Here is a 24096-nt window from a genome sequence, read left to right as displayed (position 1 = left end):
TCCTCAAAATTCTCCATTGACCATAATAAATACAGATGAACTTAACCATGCCTAAACAGATTGTAAGCCATAATTACCGGTTCTAGAACTGCAAAAATTTGTAGACAACCAGTAGTGTTTGTTCCTCTCCTTACTCAGCATCCCAGCTTAACGCATTTCTTTATGTCATTCAGGTGTTGTCCTCAAAACACTTAAATTGTGAGAAGCTGCATTTATAAACCTAGCTTTGGGCCCTCAGTACTACTGGGGAATTTAAATGTTAAATAGTATATTACTCACCTGCTTTGAATAAACAGTGTGAGGGATCACGTTTGCTTTTGTATAGAGTAAGAATGCTGGCCAGCATAATACACAGGATTTGTACATGAGTGAATACATGACATTGCTGTCCGGGAGAATCATACAGGAGATTGAGAAGGTAGTTGCTGTCTACTGAGATGCTGTAAGTGTGCTGCGACTATAAAGGGCAGGCTTCAGATGTCTCTCCTTTCTTGTTGATACATCCTATAGTTAATATTTTGATTGTGCCTATAATTTGTGGACACGGATGTGTTATTAAAAATTGAAACACACTTAGTATTTCTATATAGTGTTTGGTTTCTAACTAAAATAAGAGAAATTAGATTAATACTTCACTCATAATAGCTGCAGGCTTGGTCTCAGTCATTTACATTAAATGGTTTTGCTAGAAGATGGAGACAACCTCTCTAATCCAAAAGGTTGCAAACTTTGTGTTGCATTGCAAAGTCAATTATGGAATACAGGGAAAAGATATGGTGTGGAATTTAGCCATAAATTAACTGAATTCTTATAACAATGGAGTTCAGAAAAATTGAACATGTGTCACAAGTGCAACAGGAATACATACTACTCACAGAAAAAAATATTCTCATGAATACAATAATTTTTAACTAAGGCTATTGTATCTCGTCAGATACTTATGCACTGAGTGACACATTGTGTCATGAGGCTATGAAGTAGTAAGAGTGCAAACTAGAATATCAATATTTCTTAAGTCAAGATTAATAATTTGTCTGGCATACGGATGCAGTGTAACACTTCATCTTTATCTCTGCGTCTATAGCTGGTCTTTAAGGCTCTCTGGTTATCACTTCTGTTGCTCAGCCTTGGGAATCACCCAACCCAGAAATGGAGTCGGAATTATATGTTTTGTGCAGAGTTTGTCAATTAATGATCAGAAGAGAAACCTTTTTTAACTGCACCATATCAGAAAAGGAGAAAAGGATCCTTTGATTGACATCAGTCATATCAACAACCTACTCATTTTCTTTTTCTTTGCAAATCCTTATAAGTGACAACAAAGATGTAAAGTGAATGAAATATACCTTTGGTTTACCATGAGGGTGGGATATCCTTCTGACCAGCTGAATCCTTTCACAATGCACATATTTGGGTTGACCAAATCGAGAAACAATATGCAAACTAATTTTCAAAGTGAAACTAGTAAATTTTCTATGGATTTTGACATTTGCAGAGCAAGGAAGGTACACTAAAGTACTTCTATAAAACATCTGCTTTTAATCTATGTGATGTCTACAAAAAAAAAAAAAAAAGATTACCAGAGCTAATCTTCAGTTGTTTTCCGGGGATAATCTGCAACTATTACTCATGCAAAAACTCCAGTTGACTTCAGTGACACAGCTCACAGATATAAGGATTAATTCCATCAATAAGAATTTCAGGATTAGGGCCAATACCCTTTTATCCTGAATGGCTATAAAATGATTGTATAGTTCCATCAGCATCAGCTGGAAATACTTATTTTAAATCCATAATCCAACATCCCTTCAAATTCAGAATAAAACTAAAAGTATTTACTAATGCTGTACACATGTTTTCAAGCTTGACTAAGAAGTAAGACATAAGAAATTGTGAAAGTATTTGGAATAATTTTGGCATTGATTTGACAGCACTTGAAAGATGACTGCTCTGGCAAGCATATCCCTACTCAAGAGAAATTTTCTTTTTGATTATGTGATTACTGAAGACCAATAAATATATATAATCTCCGATGCACATATATATATGAATGTGTGTATATGAGTGTGTACATATGGCAGATACAACAGCCTCATAAGATTAAAAATAATTTACAGTTTTCTATTTTGGTGGGACTAATTTAGGTGGATTTTTTTAATTTTTACACACATGAAAAATTTTCCAAGATTCTCCTTCCAGGACAATCCACTCTGCTGCCCTCACTTTTGGAGCCAGCACCACCATCTGCAAATGAGATGTGTGACTCTCCTATAGACATTTAGATCAAGGGCTGCTGAAGTATTTTACAGTCTTTACCTGTCTTGTCTCTCTAGCCAGCACTAAACCATGATTGCAGCAGAGCACCACAGGAATCACTGATTGCAGCATGAATCTAAAGGTCTAACCCATCATTACAGTAATTACATCTTTATCTTTCACTTCTCAGCAGAAAAGAGTTTTGTTGACTGAAGGCCAGTTTCCTTATGTGATCCACTCTTGTATTTCAGATTAGCTCTAGACTAGAATACTGAGAACATATAGAGAAGCAATCAGGTTACACAAATACCACTGAATTAGAATATCACTTAAGAGTCCTCACAGAAACTGTATCCTTGCACATTTTAATGCATGCAGTGCCTGAAAATGGAAAATGTATATAAAGTTGAAAAAGAAAACAGAAAGTATTTCAATAACCATTAGCTAAAATAGAAAAACAGCAAGGTGCATTGGAGCTCTAAGGAAATGTTCCAATGCATATGCCTTTAATATCTTTATAAAACAATTTATCTCACACACATGCACACGTATTAAGTATTTTCTGCCTTTTTCCTTACAATTCAGTTCTTAAGATTATAAGAATACTTCAGTTTTCCTTCTAAAGTTGGTCTTTCTTTTTGTTCAGTGTTTTAAAAGACGGGAAGGAGAAAAATGTGAGGGAAACACTGCTGTTACTGCTGTTACAATGAAATACAAATGTTTGAAAAAGACATAACATACAATGCATCCTTAACCTGTATTTTAGTAACATTTTAAATATAATGTGATCGCATTTAAAATGTATGCAGTTATAATGAATGGACAGTAATGGACATTTCTGGATGAATGATCAAAATCATATCTGTAAGCACAAAAGCTGGCTTGTCCAATGTATTTGTCTAAACATTACAGAAAGTTGGCTAGTTATTGACCAACATGACCAGCACAAGGTGCTGGAGGCACGATCAGACTAAAATGAAACTACATCCTACCTCCACCCTCATTTCCTGCACAACCTATAACCTGGGAAGCACAAACCTCTACAGCTAAATAGCTACTAAGTGCATAATCCTGGTTACCACGCTAGAGCATTCCATCGTTAGTTTACCATAGACACAGTTTTCTGCCATACATTACCTGATCCTCATTAACTGGCTTTGTTTGATATTGGCAGCTTTCGCACAGTCAGAAACAGGAAAAAACACAGATTTCTACAGATTTCTCACACGTCAGTGCAGTATTACAGTGCTTATGTTTCAGGATACACTGTTGACTTCTGCCTCGCTACAAAATACAGTTTGCTACAGTGCGCCACAAGCTTTTGGGACAGAAAAACAACAGAAGTTGGCATTTTGCTTCTTGTTAATCACTTGATTTATTGTATTGCCAATGGGCTTTTTATTTGAACTGAGTGTGCCTACAGAGTGAGGCACATCCTGCTGACAAAAGTGTGAGTTAGAGCTCTAATATTTGTATACAATCGCAGTGGGAAAGAAATGTGCATAGAAAGCACAGTGGGGGGAAGCTGGAAATGAAGACAAAGTAAAGGAACTGGTCCAATAAAAAGGACAGATGAAAATGAAGAAAAACAAATTGAAAAACAGTTAAAATTTTGAATTGCTGACACAGCAAATTGCATCTGTTGGTATTCACTGAATGGAACTAAAGAAAAGAGAGTAATGTGAATTGCTCTAAAGGCCAGTTCTGCCAAGAAGGGGAGGTGGCAGTACATCAGTGCCAATTTCCATATTGCAAAATTTGCTGACAATGACAGAAGTTTGGTGTAGAAGGTCACAGACAGTGCCATATGCTCAGGAAGTCAAGAATGAATACAGAACTGGAGCCAAGCTTCAGTTTTAATAAAAGCTTTGCCTGGCTCCAATTTTAAAATAATATCCATAAAACACAGATGCCAACATGTATTAAACATATGAAAATAAGATAAGCCTTTTGGGCTTGGGACAAGAAGGCTTTGTACTATATTTATTCATCACCCACTGCAGAAAAGTAGGGCTTCTGTTTGTATAATAGCTTCATAATGCTGGCAGAGCAAGGCATATTCCACACCATTTCATCAGTCCTTTTCACCCTCATACAAGTTTTTTAGACAGGAACATGACATAGATGTTTGGGGTTTTTTTTGCAGCATCTCATAATTAAATCACAGGTTTATGTTTATTTTGTAATGCTAAATGTCACACTGAAATGGTAGCTACTAACCAAAGAGCAAGTTCTACTGTAAGTTACAAATTTTATATCATGTTTTACTCCTTCCAACTTCTGCAAAGCCATCGAAGCTGAGAAAAAGAGAAGAGAAAGAGTGCACGTCTCATGAGCAGGCACAGCAGAGCCAGTGTGCTGAGGCACAGATAAGAGTGCAGATGCTGCAGCAGGGACCTGAACAGAAGTAGCAGTCCCAGAATTTGTCCTGAGTTAGAAGGACAGTGATACCAGGTTGTCACAGTCCACTGCTACTGGTGCTTCAGTTGTCTGGGTTAACCAATCAGATATATATACACCTTATCTACAAAACAGAAGATTATGCAGTCAGTGCAGTTACACCAAGAGGGCCTATTATCAGTTTTGTATAACAGCGTTACTGAGAAGCACCTGGATTCCATAACTTCTCAAACTTATCTAATTAAAATAAGTTACACCTATGTAGAAACTAAGGAAAACTGAACTGGAAAAAGTACAATTCAAGTCCAGTCACTTTTAGCAAATCTAGCTCATACAGGTTTCAGCCAGCACTCAGGAGGTGAATGACAAGTCCAGCCATGACAAAGTTATTTAACTTGTCTTTCTCTACAGCAGTTCCTCCAGATTTATAAGCCCATGTGAAAATAAATTAGCAGATTTTCACTGAACCCTGGGACTGATGTGTGTTGTTCCATTACAACCATTTTAAGTAAGGGAACAGTGGAAAAACACTTTTGTATTTACTGATGCTAGCAGTGATTTACTTGGTAGGAAAGTTGAGGTAGAGAAATACAGAGGTAGTAAGTTTCGCTTAATAGAATTGAACATAAATGCCAAATGTAACATTAATTTGTAAAATGGCAACAGCTATTTGAAAAATTTACACAACAGGAAATTCAAGGTTTCATTCCAGTTAATCAATTAATCAGAAATATATCTGCATGCAGGCAAAATAAAGCTCCTGCATTGGTATATCTAGCAGAAATTGAAGAGATTGTTCATCAGCGATTTCTTCCTTATCAAATATAACTGCTGCCACTTTTCAATTTATTATTTTCAAATTGTCCCAGAACTCCACTTTAGAAACTAGGGTGCATTTGATTATTTGCCACGTTCCAAAACTTGAAGACCATGACATATTGACAGCTATGGTACTGGAAGATTCATCAACACAAATTCCTTCACTGGCAAGAGTCAGAAGCCATTGCTAGAAAGCAGATTTTGATTACTCAGATTATCCTTATGGCAAGCAAGCTGGCAGGCTCATGGCTATTCACACTCATTACAGCTTGCAGTTAATAAAAATGGCTCAGCAGTGGCAAGGATAAAGCACCCAGCTCTACAAAATATTATATATTTATTAGCTTTATCCAGTTGGGAAGTGCAGTGGTAGTACTCATCTTTCCAAACCTTAAGCAACACTAGCCACCTTATTTTATTTGTGTGTCATTACTACACAATTAGACCATGGCAGCAGGAAGGTCTCAAAGAGTGACAGGGATTGCACCTAATTGCTCAGAGTCCAGCAGGATGCAGGAGTGGTACCCATCTATGGTGCAACGATGACAAAAAAAAAAAAAAGCTGAACCAATGACAGCTCTGTTGAAGCAAGAACTCATCTCAGTCATTACATGAAATTTTTCCATTCCAAACTCCTCTCAGCCCAGCTGACAGTGCCAGAAACTGCAGCTCTCAACAGCCATTTTTATAAATATATTAAAGAAAGTGCTGTATGATGCAATGTGCTATAAAAATGTGAAATATCACTATGGTATACTCCATTTAATTAATAGAACACAGGGTGATAGAATGGATTTAATCCTAATCTTAATGCACGTGTTGCCACGTTAAGAATAAAGACTATATCTTCCAGGATACTCCATGGGCCTTAGTCGAAGCCGGCTGTCTTACCATAGCTTTGCTCATGAGATGAACAGTCAAGTCCTCAAGGGTAGAAGTTTTGAAGATTAAAGAAGCTTCACCTCGGTGATATTGTCCTCACTACATCTTAGCTAAATTTTCCTTTAGTTATCTTAAATGCTTTTTGGAACAAGCAGGCAAAGACAATGTAGAAAAATCAGTAAAAACTGTGCATTAAAACCTGCTGATATAGTTAAAGAGAAACCTATAGGAAGAAAAACAAATTTGGTACATTTTCAGCATCTAAATCAACCAGATTCCATGGGTGAAAGGTTCTGTTGAACTATATTTTCATGTGTGACAATGCATGCAGGAAAATATGCAGAAGTAAAACCTCCTCCTTTAAGTTTCCCAAAGGACCACTTTAATACTTCTGTTACTTCACATTTATAAGTTTTAAATTTTTTGCTCTCCTCCCAACCCCCAACCTTGCAGCAGTGTCCTAAACTACCACTAAAGAAATCAGATAACTATCTATAATATTAAATGTAGGGCACCACATTCCTATTTTTTTTCCAGACTGATCATATTAGGAAAAGAAATACACAATTTGGAGCCAAAAAGTTAGAACATTCTTGGTTTCATACTACCAAATGGTTATCTATTGGTTATCTATCGAAAACTTTTATATTTAAAATTGGCCACTTAGCTCTCATAGAAAATTGGTCTACCACACCTATCTTTGAAAGATCAAAAATGTACATTTACATTACTTGATTCATAGACATTCTGTTATTATCCATATTTTGCTATTAAAGAAAATCCTGAATTGCTAGTTAACTAGAGCTAATTGTATCATCATCCATATCTTGCAAAATCTTAATCCTGAGAAAGGTTACTAATGTGAATATTCCTATTTCAATATAATTAGACCTATTCATATAATTAGGCACTTCCTGCAGAATTGGAGCTGAAGTCTTGATCCCACATATTCTTGAAGACAATGATGCTCCACATGAATGCAGCAGGCTATCTGTAGGCTGCCAAGAAACTGCAGGACTGGAATCTAAATCTGGTTAATTAATCCATCAGTCTTTGTACTTGAGATTTTGAGTTTAGTCAGTTACTACATACTGAAAAAAAACACAGTTCAATATTTACATTGTGTTAATGTAGTAAGAATGCCTTGTAAATGAAGAAATGGTTGAAGCCATAATCTCAAGCCCATTCCTAAATTTAAGTAACTAATAAATGAGACCAAAAAAATATTGTGTTATGAGAGAAATTAAGAAAAATAAGTTCCTTATAAACTTTGAGCCAGTATTTGTTCTCACAATGTATTTCAAGTAGGAAAGAAAACTTTTAAGAACAATCCATGTGCAGATGTATACAATTATAATTTTAAGAATTGAAAGGCAATTTAGATAATTAATTTTTGTCACCATATGAAAAAAAGTAACTTGAAATCTCATTTCTCACCCAGTATCTCCAGTATTTGACACTCTTCTTAGAAGTTGGTGCAGAATGAGTCTGCTTTCAAAGATACAATTTCCCAATGGGGATGAAGAGAAAACAATGTGCTAGCGCATCCATTAAAATTATAAGGACATTTCGACATATCTAGCATCTAAAACATCCCTATTCCACCACTGCTGAGAAAGCAGTTAAAGCCATGCTGTGTTTTAAAAATATGTGTCATGAAAAAAAAAAACCTGCTTCAGAAAATGAAAGTACTTTATACAGGAAGTATACAAAAGAAAATGTTCTCTTTTTTCCCAATGGTATTACTTTACTTGATTTTAAATGTCTTGAATGTTCTGACTTTTTTGTGGTATTTTAGGTAAGATTGCAAAGAAAAATTACTTATGAAAATAGACTAGGAAGCTGCATGTGGCCTGAGAGAAATATGCCTTGATGTTCTGCTCATATTTAAGCATGAGAAATACAGATTAGAAAATGTGAGAGTAGGTAAGTAATGAAGAAAGTACTTCATACTTTTCTATGTGAGAAAAGAAAACTTAAAATGGTCAAGAAATCTCAAAGAACACAAGAAAAAGTGCTTAAACAATATAAATGTCCTTGCTCTTTGTTTGTTTGTTTGTTTGCTTTACGCCCGCAGAAAGTGCTTACATTTTAACCTGACTCTGCTCCTTTAGAGGATGAATACTCTGATTCTCAGTGAAGTGAGGCAAAGTACAAAAGATAAGGTGCTGCTTAAGTACAAACAATTCCTTAACAACTATATTCCTGCCCTCCCAATATATACACTACATTTCCTATGAAACATTTAATGAATTGTATTGCAGAATACAGGAACAAGAAAAGGATCTACCCCTTTGAGTTGTATCCCTCCCTTTGAAGTACCCCTCCTAAGGACAGAGTCTATTTCATCATTTAAAAAGTGCATTTCAAGAATATTTTTTGTGTCACAAACTGCTAATTTCACTTACGAGCTAACTCTATAAACTAAGGTACTTTACAGAATTCAGAGACTGAGTAATATTCAAACACTGCTGGACACTCACAACTTGTTGCTTTTCCATTCTTTCTCACCTCTGTTTTCAGTAGGATGGATTTTTAGTCTTCTTTAGTGTTAATATTTTACTCAGTAAGCAGCCCCCTAAAGCATGCTAGATAAAACTCCAGCTCTGTATTTTGAATATTCATTCCCTTTCATCTGTAGCCCTAATTGACTATTAAAGCTATGAGTAACTTATGAATCAATACAAACGACTGCTCACTACAGGTTTAATGTAAACTGTTAGAATTCTATTAATCACAACCAATGGGCATACTACTCATAGACAGAATCCACATTTTGTCATAATACACACTTTCAAAATAACATAGTGTAATTTGGAGACATTCAAAACCCGCCTGGACATGTTCCTGTGCGACCTCACCTAGGTGTTCCTGGTCCAGCAGGGGGATTGGACTTGATGATCTTTTGAGGTCCCTTCCAATTCCAAACATACTGTGATACTGTGATACTGTAATCCTTCTAAGCTAGGTGAAACATGCTGCAGTTGATTGTCATGACTGTGGAGCATGCAAAGCAACAACAGAATTTTAAAAGACTTTCTGGATACTCTCAGTCTCTGAAAAACAGGCTCCTGAGCCTAGGTATGCCACCCTACCTCCATCAAGGTAGACAAGACACTACATAAAAACAGATGCTATCTCAGCCATGTTAATACAAGAAAGGAAAATGTCTCAGCGCTAATATTTTCTTTGCCATTACTCTGTGCTTTGCAAGTTCTATTTCCACCATGTTTTCCCCTGAGACTGCATTTTAAAATGGATGTATCTACCATTTAAGTTTTTATCTGTTTCCTTACTCTGGAAGTTTCTTGACTGAGGATGGTATATGAAGAACAGTCATTAATACTAGCTTTGCTAATTGTCTCCATTTGCCCTTGTTGGTTGTAATTATGGAAACAACATGGGGTTTTTTCAGAGATGAACACAATATAGGCGAATAAATTATGCTGTATTTTAGAACTTCTTTTCACTCTTGTCCTACAATCCTGTGTTGAAGTAGTTCAACATAAAAGGAGATTTTATCACATTCAGTACAACCCAGAAAATAAGGAAGTGGGAAACTAAGGAAAGTTTAGGATAGAAGCATAATAAAGATACAAGTAACTGATTCATTTCTTCCAAGGAAAAGACTTGTGTAGATCTTTCCATCACAGATAGAGAAAGGGGGTAAACATAGTTTTGGGAGACTACATTTAGCCCATTCCTCATGAAAGGGTCAGATGCAAAGGGCTAGGATGAGCTCTGCTAACATGTCCTGAGAGCCATCCAAGACTGTTACAGATTCCTTTATCAGATGTACTGCCAGACTGCCTTACAGCAGACTGCTCAGAAAGGTAAGGACAACAACAGAAGGAGCAGGAAAGGTGACATGCAACAAAACTAGCTGGCCTGAAAGTGCTGCGATGAGATGGTGTGTATGTACGTGTGTCAAACCATCTGCTCAAGTACAGCAAAGTGATTTTTGAAAAAACCTAGGCTTCTCTATATTTAGACTTCGTGAGAACTGACAAGATACTACATCTAGTTCATTTAACCTGCCTGCTTTATAAGAAAATAGTCCACGCAACATTATGATGACCAAGACTGGGACAGTACTCTACATAAACCCAAAAAGCTCCTGACACCAAAGAAAGAACTAAACCTATCCACTCTCTGCACAGAAACATGCATACTGATAAGGAATAAAAACATAATTTATTATGTATAAATGCATTAGAATCTAAGCAAAAAACAGATTTCTTAATACCCTTTTATATTTACTTACTTTTGACTTTTTTTTTTTTAATTTAAAAAGGTGACAATACAGTCCCAATTATTTATTTATAAACACCTGTAGAGAAAATGGATATGCAAATACCAATACTTTCATTTGTAGGAGACCTGCACAGGAAACCATATTCTGTCCCAGAAGAACTGTATTATTTTCTTTGTGGTGTAAATAGATAAATAAAGTTTTAAAGCATTATAAAATTATTTTTAAACTTTGACTTTTGCCATATTTTTTGTACAATTTAGTAAATATTTACATCATTTTCAGACAAAGCATTTATCTAAAGATAATTAATATTATGTCAACTACTCTCTAAACTTTATATATAGTTTGCAGAGCAAATGATCTTTCACTAATTTGTGCTGTTAGTTCAATAGCATCAATATATCTTTGAGACAGAAACTAAAATCTAGTATTTCATTCATCAGTGTAAATAATTAAAGCCCAGCCTTAAAAGCAACCTTTAATAATGCCCTGAAAACAAAACATCATACGGGTCTTTCCTGAGGAAAGAATTTTGCCTACAGAACCCATTTCTGCTGATAATGTGTGCAAGGGAAAATAACAAAATGCTTTCAGACCTCGGGTGGAATTTATAGGACTGGTATTCAGGAAAATGTAATTTTCCTCCTGTAAATTGAGTAAGTTTTATTTGGAGTCATGGAGAAAAAGCAACAAGGCACTGCATTAAGCCAATTCCACAATAATTTTTCAGAAAGGTGCTCTGTCCATACTGTTTGAATTCATTGCAGTCCCCCATAATTAAGGCAGAAGACAAAGGCAAAGCTATCTTTTATCATCAAACTTCTTTTCAGCCTTATGTTCAACATTGTCAAAATTTGCTTTCTAGGTGAACATTTCTGAGAGTTGGAGATTTTTTTAAAAGAAGATTTAAATAGCTCTTGTAAGCTGTTAATGAACTATGCAAGCAGAATCCTGTGAATTCCAAAACTATGCAGTTACTTAAATTGACTCATAAAAATCCTCAAAGCAGGTTTTTAGCTGTTTTCAATAAGTGATTTTTTTGCTATCTTATCAGATGCATGAGAAAGACTTGCCAGAAAGAAATTTGAAAGATGAATTCTTCTCCCATAAAAGTATAAAATAAATCTAAAAGGCTTGTGGCAACCTACCCCTTGTAGCTATTCAGAATTTTTTTTTAATGTTTCCTTTCGTCTTTGCTTTGACTTTTTCATTCATTCATTCATTCATTCATTCATTCATTCATTCATTCATTCATTCATTCATTCCCTAACTTGCCTGCAAAGATCTTTGCCATTTCCCTTTCATTTTTACTTTTTTCCCTTCCATTCTCTTTTTCTTTGCTCATCTTGCGACTGCGATACCTCATGACCTCTTCTAGCATGTAGAAGGAAGATCAGTAACTATAAATATAAACATCTGACAGTATGTAAGATGTTCACATGCAGGATTTTAAAATTTTGAAATATCTTCTTAATATTTTCTTTAAGACACATTTAATTTTGTTAGGTCTATGCATATTCTAACACATATCCTTCTGAAAATATTCTCAATAGTTGTTATTAATTTTGTACCAGACAGCCTTCTATTATGCCTAAATTCAAATTAAGTTACTGAAAATGAAATTGCTAAATGTTGTGGGGACCATGAGCTGCCCAACAGGTATTATGATCACTGTGAAGTACTTGGCAGACATTACAGAACCGGTGGAAGGCTCAGCAAATATAATCACCATGAAGCTCTCTTTGGATATTAAAAGCGGTGTCGAGCTATTGGCAGTCATTACAAACCTTGTCAAGTGTTCTGTAGACATTATAAACAGCAGTGATAACTAGATGTGCCTTATAAATTCTGTTCCAGAGATGTGGTAAGGAGTCCTATTAGGAATTAAAATATGAAATTCTGAGAAATTGCTTTCATTTGCTCTCTAAAATTCACAGGGTCATATTCATCAGCAACCTGGAAATACCAATTAACAGTCCTTAATTGATTCTTCTGATCATTCCAGCATTTTCAGAAAGAGGATCTCTATGAAGATGCCCTTGCAGGGTCTCTATAAAATGGCAGATTCATATTTAAGAAGTATTGCAGATTTTCAAATGTTCAGAAATACAGGCTACCGGAAATGTCTCCACCTTTCACTCACAAGAGCTCATTCCTAATTTGCCTCCAGACAGGTATGTGTGTTTCCTTGACAATTCAGACAATGGAAAATCTGTAGCTGCTTTCACATCCTTTCAGATCTCTCCCAACTTGTAAATACCTGTATTTGCAGTTGTTGTTAAAACCATTTTTTTTTGTTGTTATTATTCCACTCAACCTTGATCCCCCTTCTGCTATAAAAGTGTTAGCAACACTCGTCATTCCTCTTGTCATTATTAGGATAAAAGTTTGACTTTCCTTTTGTTTCTGTAAGACTTCAGCAAAGTCACTATCCCAGCAATTTTATGTCATTCAAGAAAGTAAAAGAGTCAAAGATTCTGTGATTAATGAAGCATATGTGAAATTATACATCTTATTATAGAACCAAACAGCATAGTGTTAGACATAGATTTTTTTTCTCTGCAGTACCTGATACTTTTAGAATCTCTGGGTTTGCCTGTTGTTTGTTAGACAGTTTTCAGTCTGAGAGGAATTTTCTTATTCTTGTTTGTTTGTTTGTTTCCTCACACCACACCCATCATGTTTGCTATGGTGGGAAATCTTTTTCAATAAGCAATTCACTTATAGATCTTCAAACACAGAATTCACCTACCTGGAGCTCACTCTAAAAATCCTATTAATTTCCAGGACATAGTGTTAAAATGTATAGTTACAGTTTTATAAAAATGAAAAAGACAAGAATGAAATCTGACATTTATGCCACACTGTCAGTGACATAACTTGAAAAGAACATTCTATAAATCCCTGCAGGAAACCTCAGTTTCATGCAACGTACAACGTAGAGCTACCATCTTGGGTTAATGTTTTAAATAATAATTACATGTTATCTAATAGGACAGTGATATTCTTGCAATACATTTTTAAAAATTAATTTCTGGTTTTTAACATTTTCTCTGGATTCCATTTCAATTCATAATGTTAAATGGAGAACAGCTCACCACATATCAGCTGGCTTTCCTTCAGGTTACGAAATGACAGTCCTTGTAAAGCACTGGGGTAAGCACAAACTGTTTCCTCTGCTATTCGAACTGAAGTATTTCTGGCCCACTGCAAGACCCATTTTAGATTACAGTCACAAATTAGTGAATCGGTGTTGAAATGTCTAGAAAGGCAAAGAAAGATCACAAATGGTACAAGTGTAATTTTCACAAACATAATTTCTTCTGTTAGAGTCTAATTATCTAACTCCAAATAGAACTAATTCTAGATAAATGCCTAACTAGGAGTGTATAATTATAGATGTATAACTATAAAGATACCCTGAGACAACTAATACACATTGTCCCACTGTTAATGACTTCCAAGACATTATGCCACAATTCTGGTTTTGGTTACAGAACAGCATTCACTGACTGCTGGATCAAATTTGAATATGTGCTACTGTAGAAAGTCAGACTATAACATGCTTTCACTTACTAAAATCTCTTTTCAGTAGAAACTTGACGATGGAAGCATACACTTTTAAATCTGAGAGAAGTACATTTAATATAAATAACTGGGAATTGTTACAATTGCAGGAAAATATTTAACATGAAAGTTTTTGTGTATTTAGAATCATTATATGATGCCATGCATGAAAACATGGATGGTATAAAATCATAAAGGAAATAAACAGGGATGATGGTCAGGATGGCTAGACTGGGCTAGTCAGGAATGGGTTCAGGTTGCCAGTGCTGACCATTTCAGTGAACAGGTAGAACATGGCAGCTCATCAACAGCAAACCAGGCATTGATAACAAAATCCTGCATATTTTACATTAGAAATGCATTGCTAGGAACAATCCTGTTTGAATTCATATTCAACTCTGCTACGTATATGCTAATGTCTTTCTCAAATATTTCAGATTTTGAACCTAAGGAATCATACTTACAGTGCTTTCAGAGCCAGCAGCTCAGAAAAAAGTCCATTCATGAGACTTGAAAAAATATTTCCTGACAAATTCCTAGAAAAAAACAATTTACAGTCAGTTATAACAAATATAAGAAGAAAACAAAATTATTAGAGTATAATTTTCCCAATGTTAATTAAGAAATTCTGCTTTCTTGATAACACTAAAAACATATTTAAATTTGTACATTGCTTTCTCGTAAATGACAGTAATATTCAAATCAAATCATACACTTTTACTTCTTTTATTTTCACAGCAGGTCTAAATACAATTCACTTGGTCTAATAAACAGGAAAATTTCTACATATTTAATAAAACAGAATTCTAGAATTTAAGTTAAAACATTAATACAATGACTATAGTATAGGTAGAATGCCACTTCAAGGTAAAGAAATAAAAATGGTATCTTAATTTGGCAAAGCTCAGAAGAATTCAAGCAATTCCTTAAAACAGTAATGAGTTTTCAAAGTAACTACACAAATAATTTTATTACAAAGGACTTTAAACAAAACTGACTTTTTCCATCTTTACATTAAGGACATTTCCATTTTAACTACTGTTTTATATTTCTTGCTCTGATGGCTGAATGGATTAAGCTGAATACTTGCAAACAGACTCAATTTAATTTCACCTAGTTTAACAGTATTGCTCTGCCAGTGCCTTAATGATATAAAAGGTGAAAGCTTAACATCAAGTAATGCTGTCTTTTTCTATACCATTAAACTGAAAAGATTAGTGCAGTACCCAGGATTGACATCTCATACCATGTGGATTACCTGCTTTTAAAATCCTGATACATGTTCCTTTCTATCCAGCGCCTGAAACCTACCTGTCTGAACTCAAGGATGGCTAGAAAATTTCAGCTATCAGTAAAATTTCAGATCTCTTCACTGGAGATTTGATGTTACATATAGGAAAAAAAAAAAAAAAAAAAAAAAAGAACAAAACCAAAAACGTAGACTAGCAAAGGAAATGGTTTCATTACTTTTTCATTAAAAAGAATGGTTACATAATTATTTATTTTAATTCTCCTATGTCTAAAAATTAAAGAATGTATACTAAATTGAGGATACAAATTTCTCACCAGTGAGGAATCTACTAAGGTGCAAAAGATCTGAGGCAGCTTCATAAAGTAAGAAAGAATAAAAAACTCAAGAATCATGCATTCTACAGAAACCTATAAACATAAGTATGGATGAATGAATTCAAGAAAGAATGGAAAAATACTGCTAATTTATAAATTACTTTAAGAAAGTTATAGAACATTATTGAAACAATTACTAATCTTGGTTTTATATACAATTAATTTTTCACCACTGAAGTAATGAAAAAAAAAAAAGGAAAATTAACATGAACAATTCAAATTTTCATGGTAGTTTAAAGCAAATTTCAACTAATACAGAAAAATAAACAGACTCAGCTATGTTAAGTGAAATTATTTCTCTTTATATTGAGTAACAATGAGATGTGGGGATACAATTGAACTCATAGTTAAGATTTTGTCTAATGGTGCATCTTTAATACAGTTGTGGAGCAAAGCTCTTGGCAATGGAAGCACTTCAAGTCTCTCTTCAAGTGCCAGTATGTCTAAAGGTGGAAATGAATGTTTGCATGTATTTTGATACCTTTAATATTTTGGATTTATCTAGAGGAACTAAAAATATTGAGCATTTCACAAAGACTCGGTTACCTCTTGACTTGAAGTTAAATGGATCTACTAATGTGCTTATTGGACATAAGCCCTGACAAGGCATATGCCGAAGCAGTTCAGTGAACTGGGACATTAAATGGACTAAATCAGCAACTGATAAACCTCCAACAACAGGAGGCTGAGGGGAGACCATATTGCTGTCTACAACTGCCTGACAGGAGGTTGTAGCATGGAGGGTATTGGTCTCTTCTCGCAAGTAGCAAGTGACAGGACAAGGGGAAATGGCCTCAAATTGCACCAGGGGAGGTTTAGATTGGATATTAGGAAAAAATTCTTCACGGAAAGGGTGGTCAGGCATTGGAACAGGTTGTCCAGGTAGGTGGTGGAGTCACCATCCCTGGAGGTGTTTAAAAGGCATTTAGACAAGGTTCTTAGGGACATGGTTTAGTGCTAGAGTTAGGTTATGGTTGGACTCAACGATCCTGAGGGTTTCTTCCAACCAAAGTGATTCTATGATTCAATGACATTTACGCTGAAGTAAATGAGAAGCAGTTACACTAACATGAAAGCAGTTACAGCAGTATAAACCTTCTGACAGAGGACAGTCATGCTAAACTGAAGGACAGGGAGAGCAACCTGCCCAGCCTTGCATGGACCACAGCCAGAGGACAGAAATACAGGAGGTTTCTTTTCTCTGCCTCACTCCAGTGACGCAAATCCCCCTTTTTCCCTTAAATAGATATCCAGATTTTATATAACAAAATAAACAGAGCATCAAGTCTGAAGTTTGGTAATTCCGTTTGGACCAAAGGAAGGCTTTATGTCTGGTCAATATTTTAGGAAAACAGGAAAAACTGTAAGTCATTCCCACAGCTGATATAGTAGCTATGTGCCTGTCAGTGATGCCCATTCTGTATCTACTGAATCCATGTACTTTCCACGGGCCCTGTCAAATCCAGCAAGATACCTGGCCAGAACTGACCTACACTGTGTTAACCTAAAAATTCCTGACTGATGTTCCACTTAGAGATTTTCATTTTCTTTTTATCATGACAGAGACGTATGTACCCTTCCAGTGGTTTTGCCAAGTGCTGGAATAATTGAGTTCCTGACAGTTCAAAAGTCAGCACAAAGCCAGCAAGCCAATTTTTCATGTTCTTTCAGAATTCTTCTGGTTTGAAGTTTCCATATTACTACTAATAATTAGCAAACAAGGATCATGTTCACAGTCCTGTGTAAGTCATGAAGGGATGGATTTCTGTGCCCAAGATACACATAATTAGAATATCTGGATCTCCAACAGCGGGAACAGCTTCTCTAGCAAAACTTTCAGAAACCTTCTTAAATCACTCCAATAACATGCATTACTGAGCTAGATGTCTACAGGACCCTGTAAATTCCTGGTTCTGTCAGTTGGTGTCATCTACACTATATATCCAAATGCATAGTGTTGTGAAATTTCCCAATTTTAGATATCCTAAAAACCTACTCTAGCTTGATTTAAAAGGACTTTTGTTCTAAAAACATCTATATCACCTAGTTTGCAAACATTTCAAACATAACAAATTAATGAACTCCAAAGCTGACAGCATTTACCATGCCATTAACTTACTCCATTAACAGAAACATGTGCTTTCTCTTTTATCAGAGGTAACACATTTTAGTCTCACATCTATGGGCCTATACTTATTTTTTCATATACCAAAGACTCCTGTGCTTTTACAGAAATTAATAAAACACTTTTGCAAAAAGCTCTAATATAAATGACAAATGCCATAAAACAGTCAAAGGGAGTTAGGTATCTCAAAAGACCATTTTGAGGCAAAATACAGATAGGAGCAGGAGTACACAGATATGAAGAATACTTCAATGTTATATGCAGTATTCCAAAGCAAAGGATGAACGCAAGGGCAACAGATTGATCTTCTGAGCAAAAAGGCTGGGATAGAAGGGGTAAAAAAGGGCAACAGTAATACAGAGAGGGCAGGTTACAGTGCATATTGATGTTACCGAAGTGTGGTCTGTTCGATTCACTATGTTACTGGTTTTGTAAGTCATGTTTGGCACCAAGCAAAATTAGTTGCTTCAATATCAACAAGAAAATCATGCAAGAATTCATGGTGTATCATAAAGCTAACTGCTGATGATGATTCAGAGGCAGGATGAAGAACAAATCAGATGTACTTTAACCAAACAACTGGAAGTAAAGAGGAAGTCCTGTTTCGAACAGGAAGAACCAGCAGTAGGCGCTCGTTGAAAGAGGTTTAAGGTTGCAACATTTCAGAACCTGAAGGGCTAATTTAAGAGGGATTAAAAAAAAATTGAAATCCAGTATATCTGTACAGCAGCACCATCCCAATCTTCCACAATACTTGATGTTCAGATTAAATATAAACAGAATTAATGTGGATGGCAGCTCCATTACCTAGCAGGAATATATTTGCATACGTGATTCTGGAACAAAGCACTGAAACATGGCCTCTGAGGGGCCAAAGGAGATTTGGAAAATTTGTTGCACTCAATTATGTCACTCCTAGTTAGAATACATGCACCTCATCATAGCATAAACACACCCAAGGAGTAATACATAAGCCAAGAAAATTAAGCTGACATCTTAGAAAACATAAGAAAACTTTTTTTATATTGTCTGAGGCACCGTCAGCTTCATTTGTCATATAATGTGAAAGCATTTTGAAATCATTTTCCAGAGTATAAATCATCAAATCCAAGAAGGTGTAAAAATTAGATCAGATCACAACTCACTGGCTGCAGTAATTTCAGGAGCTGTGTGAAATTTTAGATTTCATTGGTAACTTGAAAGTCAATTCCTGTTCACTGAAATAGACTTCCTGACTGCAACCTGAATGAGTCTTATTTTCTACATTATCAAGAGACATACAATTTTTGTGGCTTCTTTAAGTGTCCATGTTTTTAAAGCAACACTAGATTATACTAGTAATTAATTTTTTTCTAAATTCAAGAATCCTGTAGGTTGCCGCACAAACTAGACTGCACAAACTCACCAAGCCCTTTGAAGAGTGCATTATCCCCAAAAGCTCAGGCAGTTCTCATCTTTCATTTTAGTGAAATGTCTAAACATACCTTCACCCTGCTCAGTTTAGATATATGTCTATATCATTTGGTTAGACATCCTACGCTGGTTTGGGGCTAGAGCTGATTTTTCAGCTCTAATTCCATTTTTTCAAACTGAATTAGATATATAAGACTGAGTGAAGCACACTGTTATTTTATATCACCTGGTATTTGTACTTAAAACAGTATAAAAAAAACCCTCATCTCTCTACTTTACAGAAGGTGTATGCAAAGATTTATGTCCTTTGCTCCTTCTAGTGGACTCATGGCTCTCCCTACTGGTTTTAATAACAGCCTGCAAAGATCCTTCTGTACTTCATCTCTGCTAAAGTAACACAGGAGAGCTCTAATTACCCCAGCCACCAACTGGATAAATCAATGCATATGTATATATCTTTATAATCTAAACCATACTTGATAGCTCTGAAACTAATTCTGTGTTTAAGAACTTGTCATCTTTTCCCTGGTACAATTGTATACACTGATGTTACGCTAAGTAAATGCTTCTCCATAACCTTTTCAGAGAATAGTTTTCTCACATCCCTGAAATGACAATTAAACACAATTCAGAGGTATCAGTAGCAACAGAAAAGTGACAGATTGTATTTTAAACATGTTCTAAAAGTTTGATTCTGGGAAATGTATATGAACTTCCAAGAGGAAAAATGTAAGAAAGTGTTAGAAAAGTACAAGGTGGTGCTAGCTTGCAGTCAATGAACAATCACTATTTCTTACATCAGAGGCAAACTGAGATCCCAGCTCAAATAATTACTATCAGCATCATGTCATTATATGAACTTTCTGAGACTGAGTAACAAATGATACTATGAACAGCAGGGAACAGTTCACTCTTGATTGAGATTGCAGTTGTATTTCTTTACAAAATAATCACTGACCCAACAAAAGTAATTGTACTCTTGACTTTGGTTTGGTAAGGAGGACAGTCCATACAAAAGCAAATGTCACTCCAGTCTTAAAAAAAGGCAAGAAGGAGGACCCAGGTAATTATAGACCTGTCAGCCTCACCTCCATCCCTGAGAAAGGGATGAAACAACTTATTCTTGGTGCTGTCTCAAAGCATATCAAGGATAAGAGGGTCATTAGGGGCAGTCAACATGGCTTCACCAAGGGGAAGTTGTGTTTGACCAACCTCATTGCCTTTTATGAGGACATAACGAGGTGGATGGATGATGGCAGGGCAGTGGATGTGGTCTACCTTGACTTCAGTAAAGCATTTGACACAGTCTCCCACAGCATTCTCACAGCTAAACTGAGGGAGTGTGGTCTGGACAATTGGGTAGTGAGGTGGACTGCGAACTGGCTGAAGGAGAGAAGCCAGAGAGTTGTAGTCAGTGGGGCAGAGTCCAGCTGGAAGCCTGTATCTAGTAGAGTTCCTCAAGGGTCAGTACTGGGGCCAGTATTATTTAATATGTTCCTCGATGATTTGGATGAGGGAATAGACTGTACTATCAGCAAGTTTGCTGATGACACCAAGCTGGGAGGAGTGGCTGACACACCAGAAGGCTGTGCTGCCATCCAGAGACCTGGACAGGCTGGAGAGTTGGACAGGGAAAAATTTAATGAAATATAACAAGGGCAAGTGTAGAGTTTTGCATCTGGGTAGGAACAACCCCAGGTTCCAGTATAAGTTGGGGAATGACCTATTAGAGAGCAGCGTAGGGGAAAGGGACCTGGGGTTCCTGGTGGACAGCAGGATGACCATGAGCCAGAACTGTGCCCTTGTGGCCAGGAAGGCCAATGGCATCCTGGGGTGTATTAGAAGGAGGGTGGTTAGTACGTCAAGAGAGGTTCTCCTGCCCCTCTGCTCCGCCCTGGTGAGACCACATCTGGAATATTGTGTCCAGTTCTGGGCCCCTCAGTTCCAGAAGGACAGGGAACTGCTGGAGAGAGTCCAGCACAGGGCAACAAAGATGATTAAGGGAGGGGAGCATCTCTCTTATGAGGAAAGACTGAGAGAGCTGAGGCTCTTCAGCTTGGAGGAGACTGAGGGGTGAGCTTATTAATGTTTACAAATACATAAAGGGTGAGTGTCATGACGATGGAGCCAGGCTCCTCTCAGTGACAACCAATGATAGGACAAGGGTTCCACTTGAATTTGAGAAGAAACTTCTTCTCAGTGAGGGTAACAGACACTGGAACAGGCTGCCCAGAGGAGTTGTGGAGTCTCCTTCCCTGGAGACATTCAAAACCCGCCTGGACATTTTCCTGTGCGACCTCACCTAGGTGTTCCTGCTCCAGCAGGGGGATTGGACTAGATGATCTTTTGAGGTCCCTTCCAATCCCAAACATACTGTGATACTGTGATACACGTTCCTGTGTAACCTCATCTAAGTGTTCCTGCTCCAGCAGGGGGACTGAACTAGATGATCTTTTGAGGTCCCTTCCAATCCCTAACATTCTGTGATTCTGTGAAAAAGAAAGTGATAACTTTTGACATAACAATCATGAACTGGTTTACTACAGATGGAAGAGGAATTTAGACTTATCTGTTACTATGCCACTGAATTCCAAAGGACAGACTTAACTAAAGTTACTAGTGGAGAATTACTGAAGTACATGAACTAAAATGCAGGATGGCGCCATTTGTTATCAATGGCAGAAAGGTGATTCAAAACCTAAATAAGAAAAATGGAAGATAGACCAAAGAGATTAATAACCAAATCTTAAATGTTGAAAAATGAAATTAAGTTATAAAAAGATCAAAGCCGTGAAGAGACTATAACAAACAGGAAAAGGTTGGCAAAAGAACAGGAAGCACAGAAAGAATTACTAAAAAACAAGTTAAACTTTGTAAAGTATACTAAAATAAGGTGCAAATCAATAAATAATTTTCCCTGCCTAGTACATTAGTGATATTTTCATGTGATTACATGATACATATTCAATAGATGCATATTCTCTTTTTTCCCTATTTCTGATTTACCAATATTTTTTCAATTTTTCTTTCTTTCAAAACTCACTCAGTTACTGCATCAAATACAGCAAGGCTGTATAGTTACCATAATAATATTTTTTCCCACTGGTGCATGGATATAACATCCATGAAAGCGCAAAGAACCTGGCATTAAGTGCATTTATTGTAAGACACTAAGATAATGGACAGGGTAGAAGGTAGGGGAGTGAGACACTGCTGATGTTCTGCAGAAACAGTCTTGTGACTGATTGTATTTAGTACTTTCACTAATGACTCTGTCTCAGAAATGTAAGCATGTGAAAATGAAATCTAGTAATAACAAAACCAAGGATTGGTCAATATTAAGAGAACTCTCATAAGGGAAAAGGTGAATGTTCTTGAAGATGAAAGGTCTAGTAATTTCATTAAATAATATTTTTCAAAGTGAAAAGTGTAACAAGAACTTGATAATTATACTTAAGAAAGGCCTGGTTCAAATTTCTGCTATAAACTGGGGCCTCAGAAGGAAAACAATACAGAAAGCCCTGGATCTACACCCACTGGGAAATGAAAGTTAGCCTCATCTTGAGGAAAAGATAAATGTTTGCTTAGGATGCAGAAAAATAATAGATACAAGAAAATACGGCATTAATGATAGGGTATAGGGAACTGGTGAGATTTTTCTCTGGATCTACATGCCCAGAAAAGATTTGCCAACACAGGCACAGGTACACAGGTTACTAGAAAGAGCAGGGATATGGCCAATCTGTCTTACAAAAGAAAACTGCAATAGTGAGGTTTGACCAGCCTGGCAACTAGACAGCATTTAGCATGTATATCATGACTCTTTTCAACATCTCTGGTATCAGTGAAGAATGAGTAGATACACTGCCACACTCTTTCCTGGTCTTCACAGGAAAGGGATAGTAAGTCAAACACTGTCACAGAACAAATGTTGTACGCTCACTTTGAATGAATTTCGGTTCCTTACCATCACAAGATTGAAGATCTGCATTTAACTTCTAATTAGCTTTTAAGATGGAGTTTGGAAGACTCATTAATGGAATTTTTAGACATGTTTTCCTGAGAGAGCAGGGATTTGAACAGTTTCTACTGAGGTTGTTCCTAGTATCTAGAAGCACCTTCTATTTAATAAGGTGACTTCACCATTTTTAATTAAACAAATATCCTATTGTAATCTTCCTCTATAGTCACAGTCATGTTCACTGTGCAGAACAAAAGGAGACCCAGCAACCCTCAATAGGTGAGATGGGCTTGCTCAATTTGGCATCTCATCTGAGATGATTAAAAAGAGAGGCAGTCTGCACCCATTCATCCACATGCTATCAAGGCTCTTCCCATCATCTGTTCTCACTTGTTTTTATCAAAGAAGATTTGCCATATCTACTCTCATTAATATGATCAGTAAGCATGACAGCTGTCAGCCTTTTACCTGGTGTTACTTTGACCTTATGTCAGATCTTTATGGAAAGATTTCCCTGTTTTTCCAAGGAAATGTCAAAAATGGTTGGAAAGGAAGAAAAAGTATGAGATTTGCAACAAACTATGATGCAGTAGAGGAAATTATCATTCAGGAATGAAGACAGGTGTGGATGAAGATATAGAAACCTCCTGGGTTTGGCCAAATATTCATCTAAACCAGGACTCTTCCTGTGAATTGTCCCTTTCCAAACCAGGAATGTCGCAGTCAACTCGCTCACTCCTAGTACTTAGCTGTGCTATACCACACCTTTGGCAAGTCCTCTTTGTCCTTCTT

The 24096-nt window shown here is 36.3% G+C and overlaps 1 protein-coding gene across 4 annotated transcripts in view; it reads right to left on the bottom strand.

Moving 5' to 3' along the window:
- LOC102095037 (adhesion G protein-coupled receptor A3) overlaps window positions 1-24096 on the bottom strand; it is a 274552-nt gene that overhangs the window by 148590 nt on the left and 101866 nt on the right. For all 4 annotated transcript variants that reach the window (XM_065067261.1, XM_065067262.1, XM_065067263.1 and 1 more), the window contains 2 exons: window positions 14644-14715; window positions 13711-13874 (listed from right to left, as the gene is read on the bottom strand). In XM_065067261.1, coding sequence (XP_064923333.1) covers window positions 13711-13874; window positions 14644-14715 — 236 coding nt within the window. The remainder of the gene's footprint in view (window positions 1-13710; window positions 13875-14643; window positions 14716-24096) is intronic.

The sequence above is a fragment of the Columba livia genome, chromosome 6, assembly GCF_036013475.1.
Source record: "Columba livia isolate bColLiv1 breed racing homer chromosome 6, bColLiv1.pat.W.v2, whole genome shotgun sequence".
Lineage (NCBI taxonomy): Eukaryota > Metazoa > Chordata > Aves > Columbiformes > Columbidae > Columba > Columba livia.
Note: the sequence above shows the minus strand (reverse complement) of the source record. Positions and strands in the feature narration are given on the sequence as shown.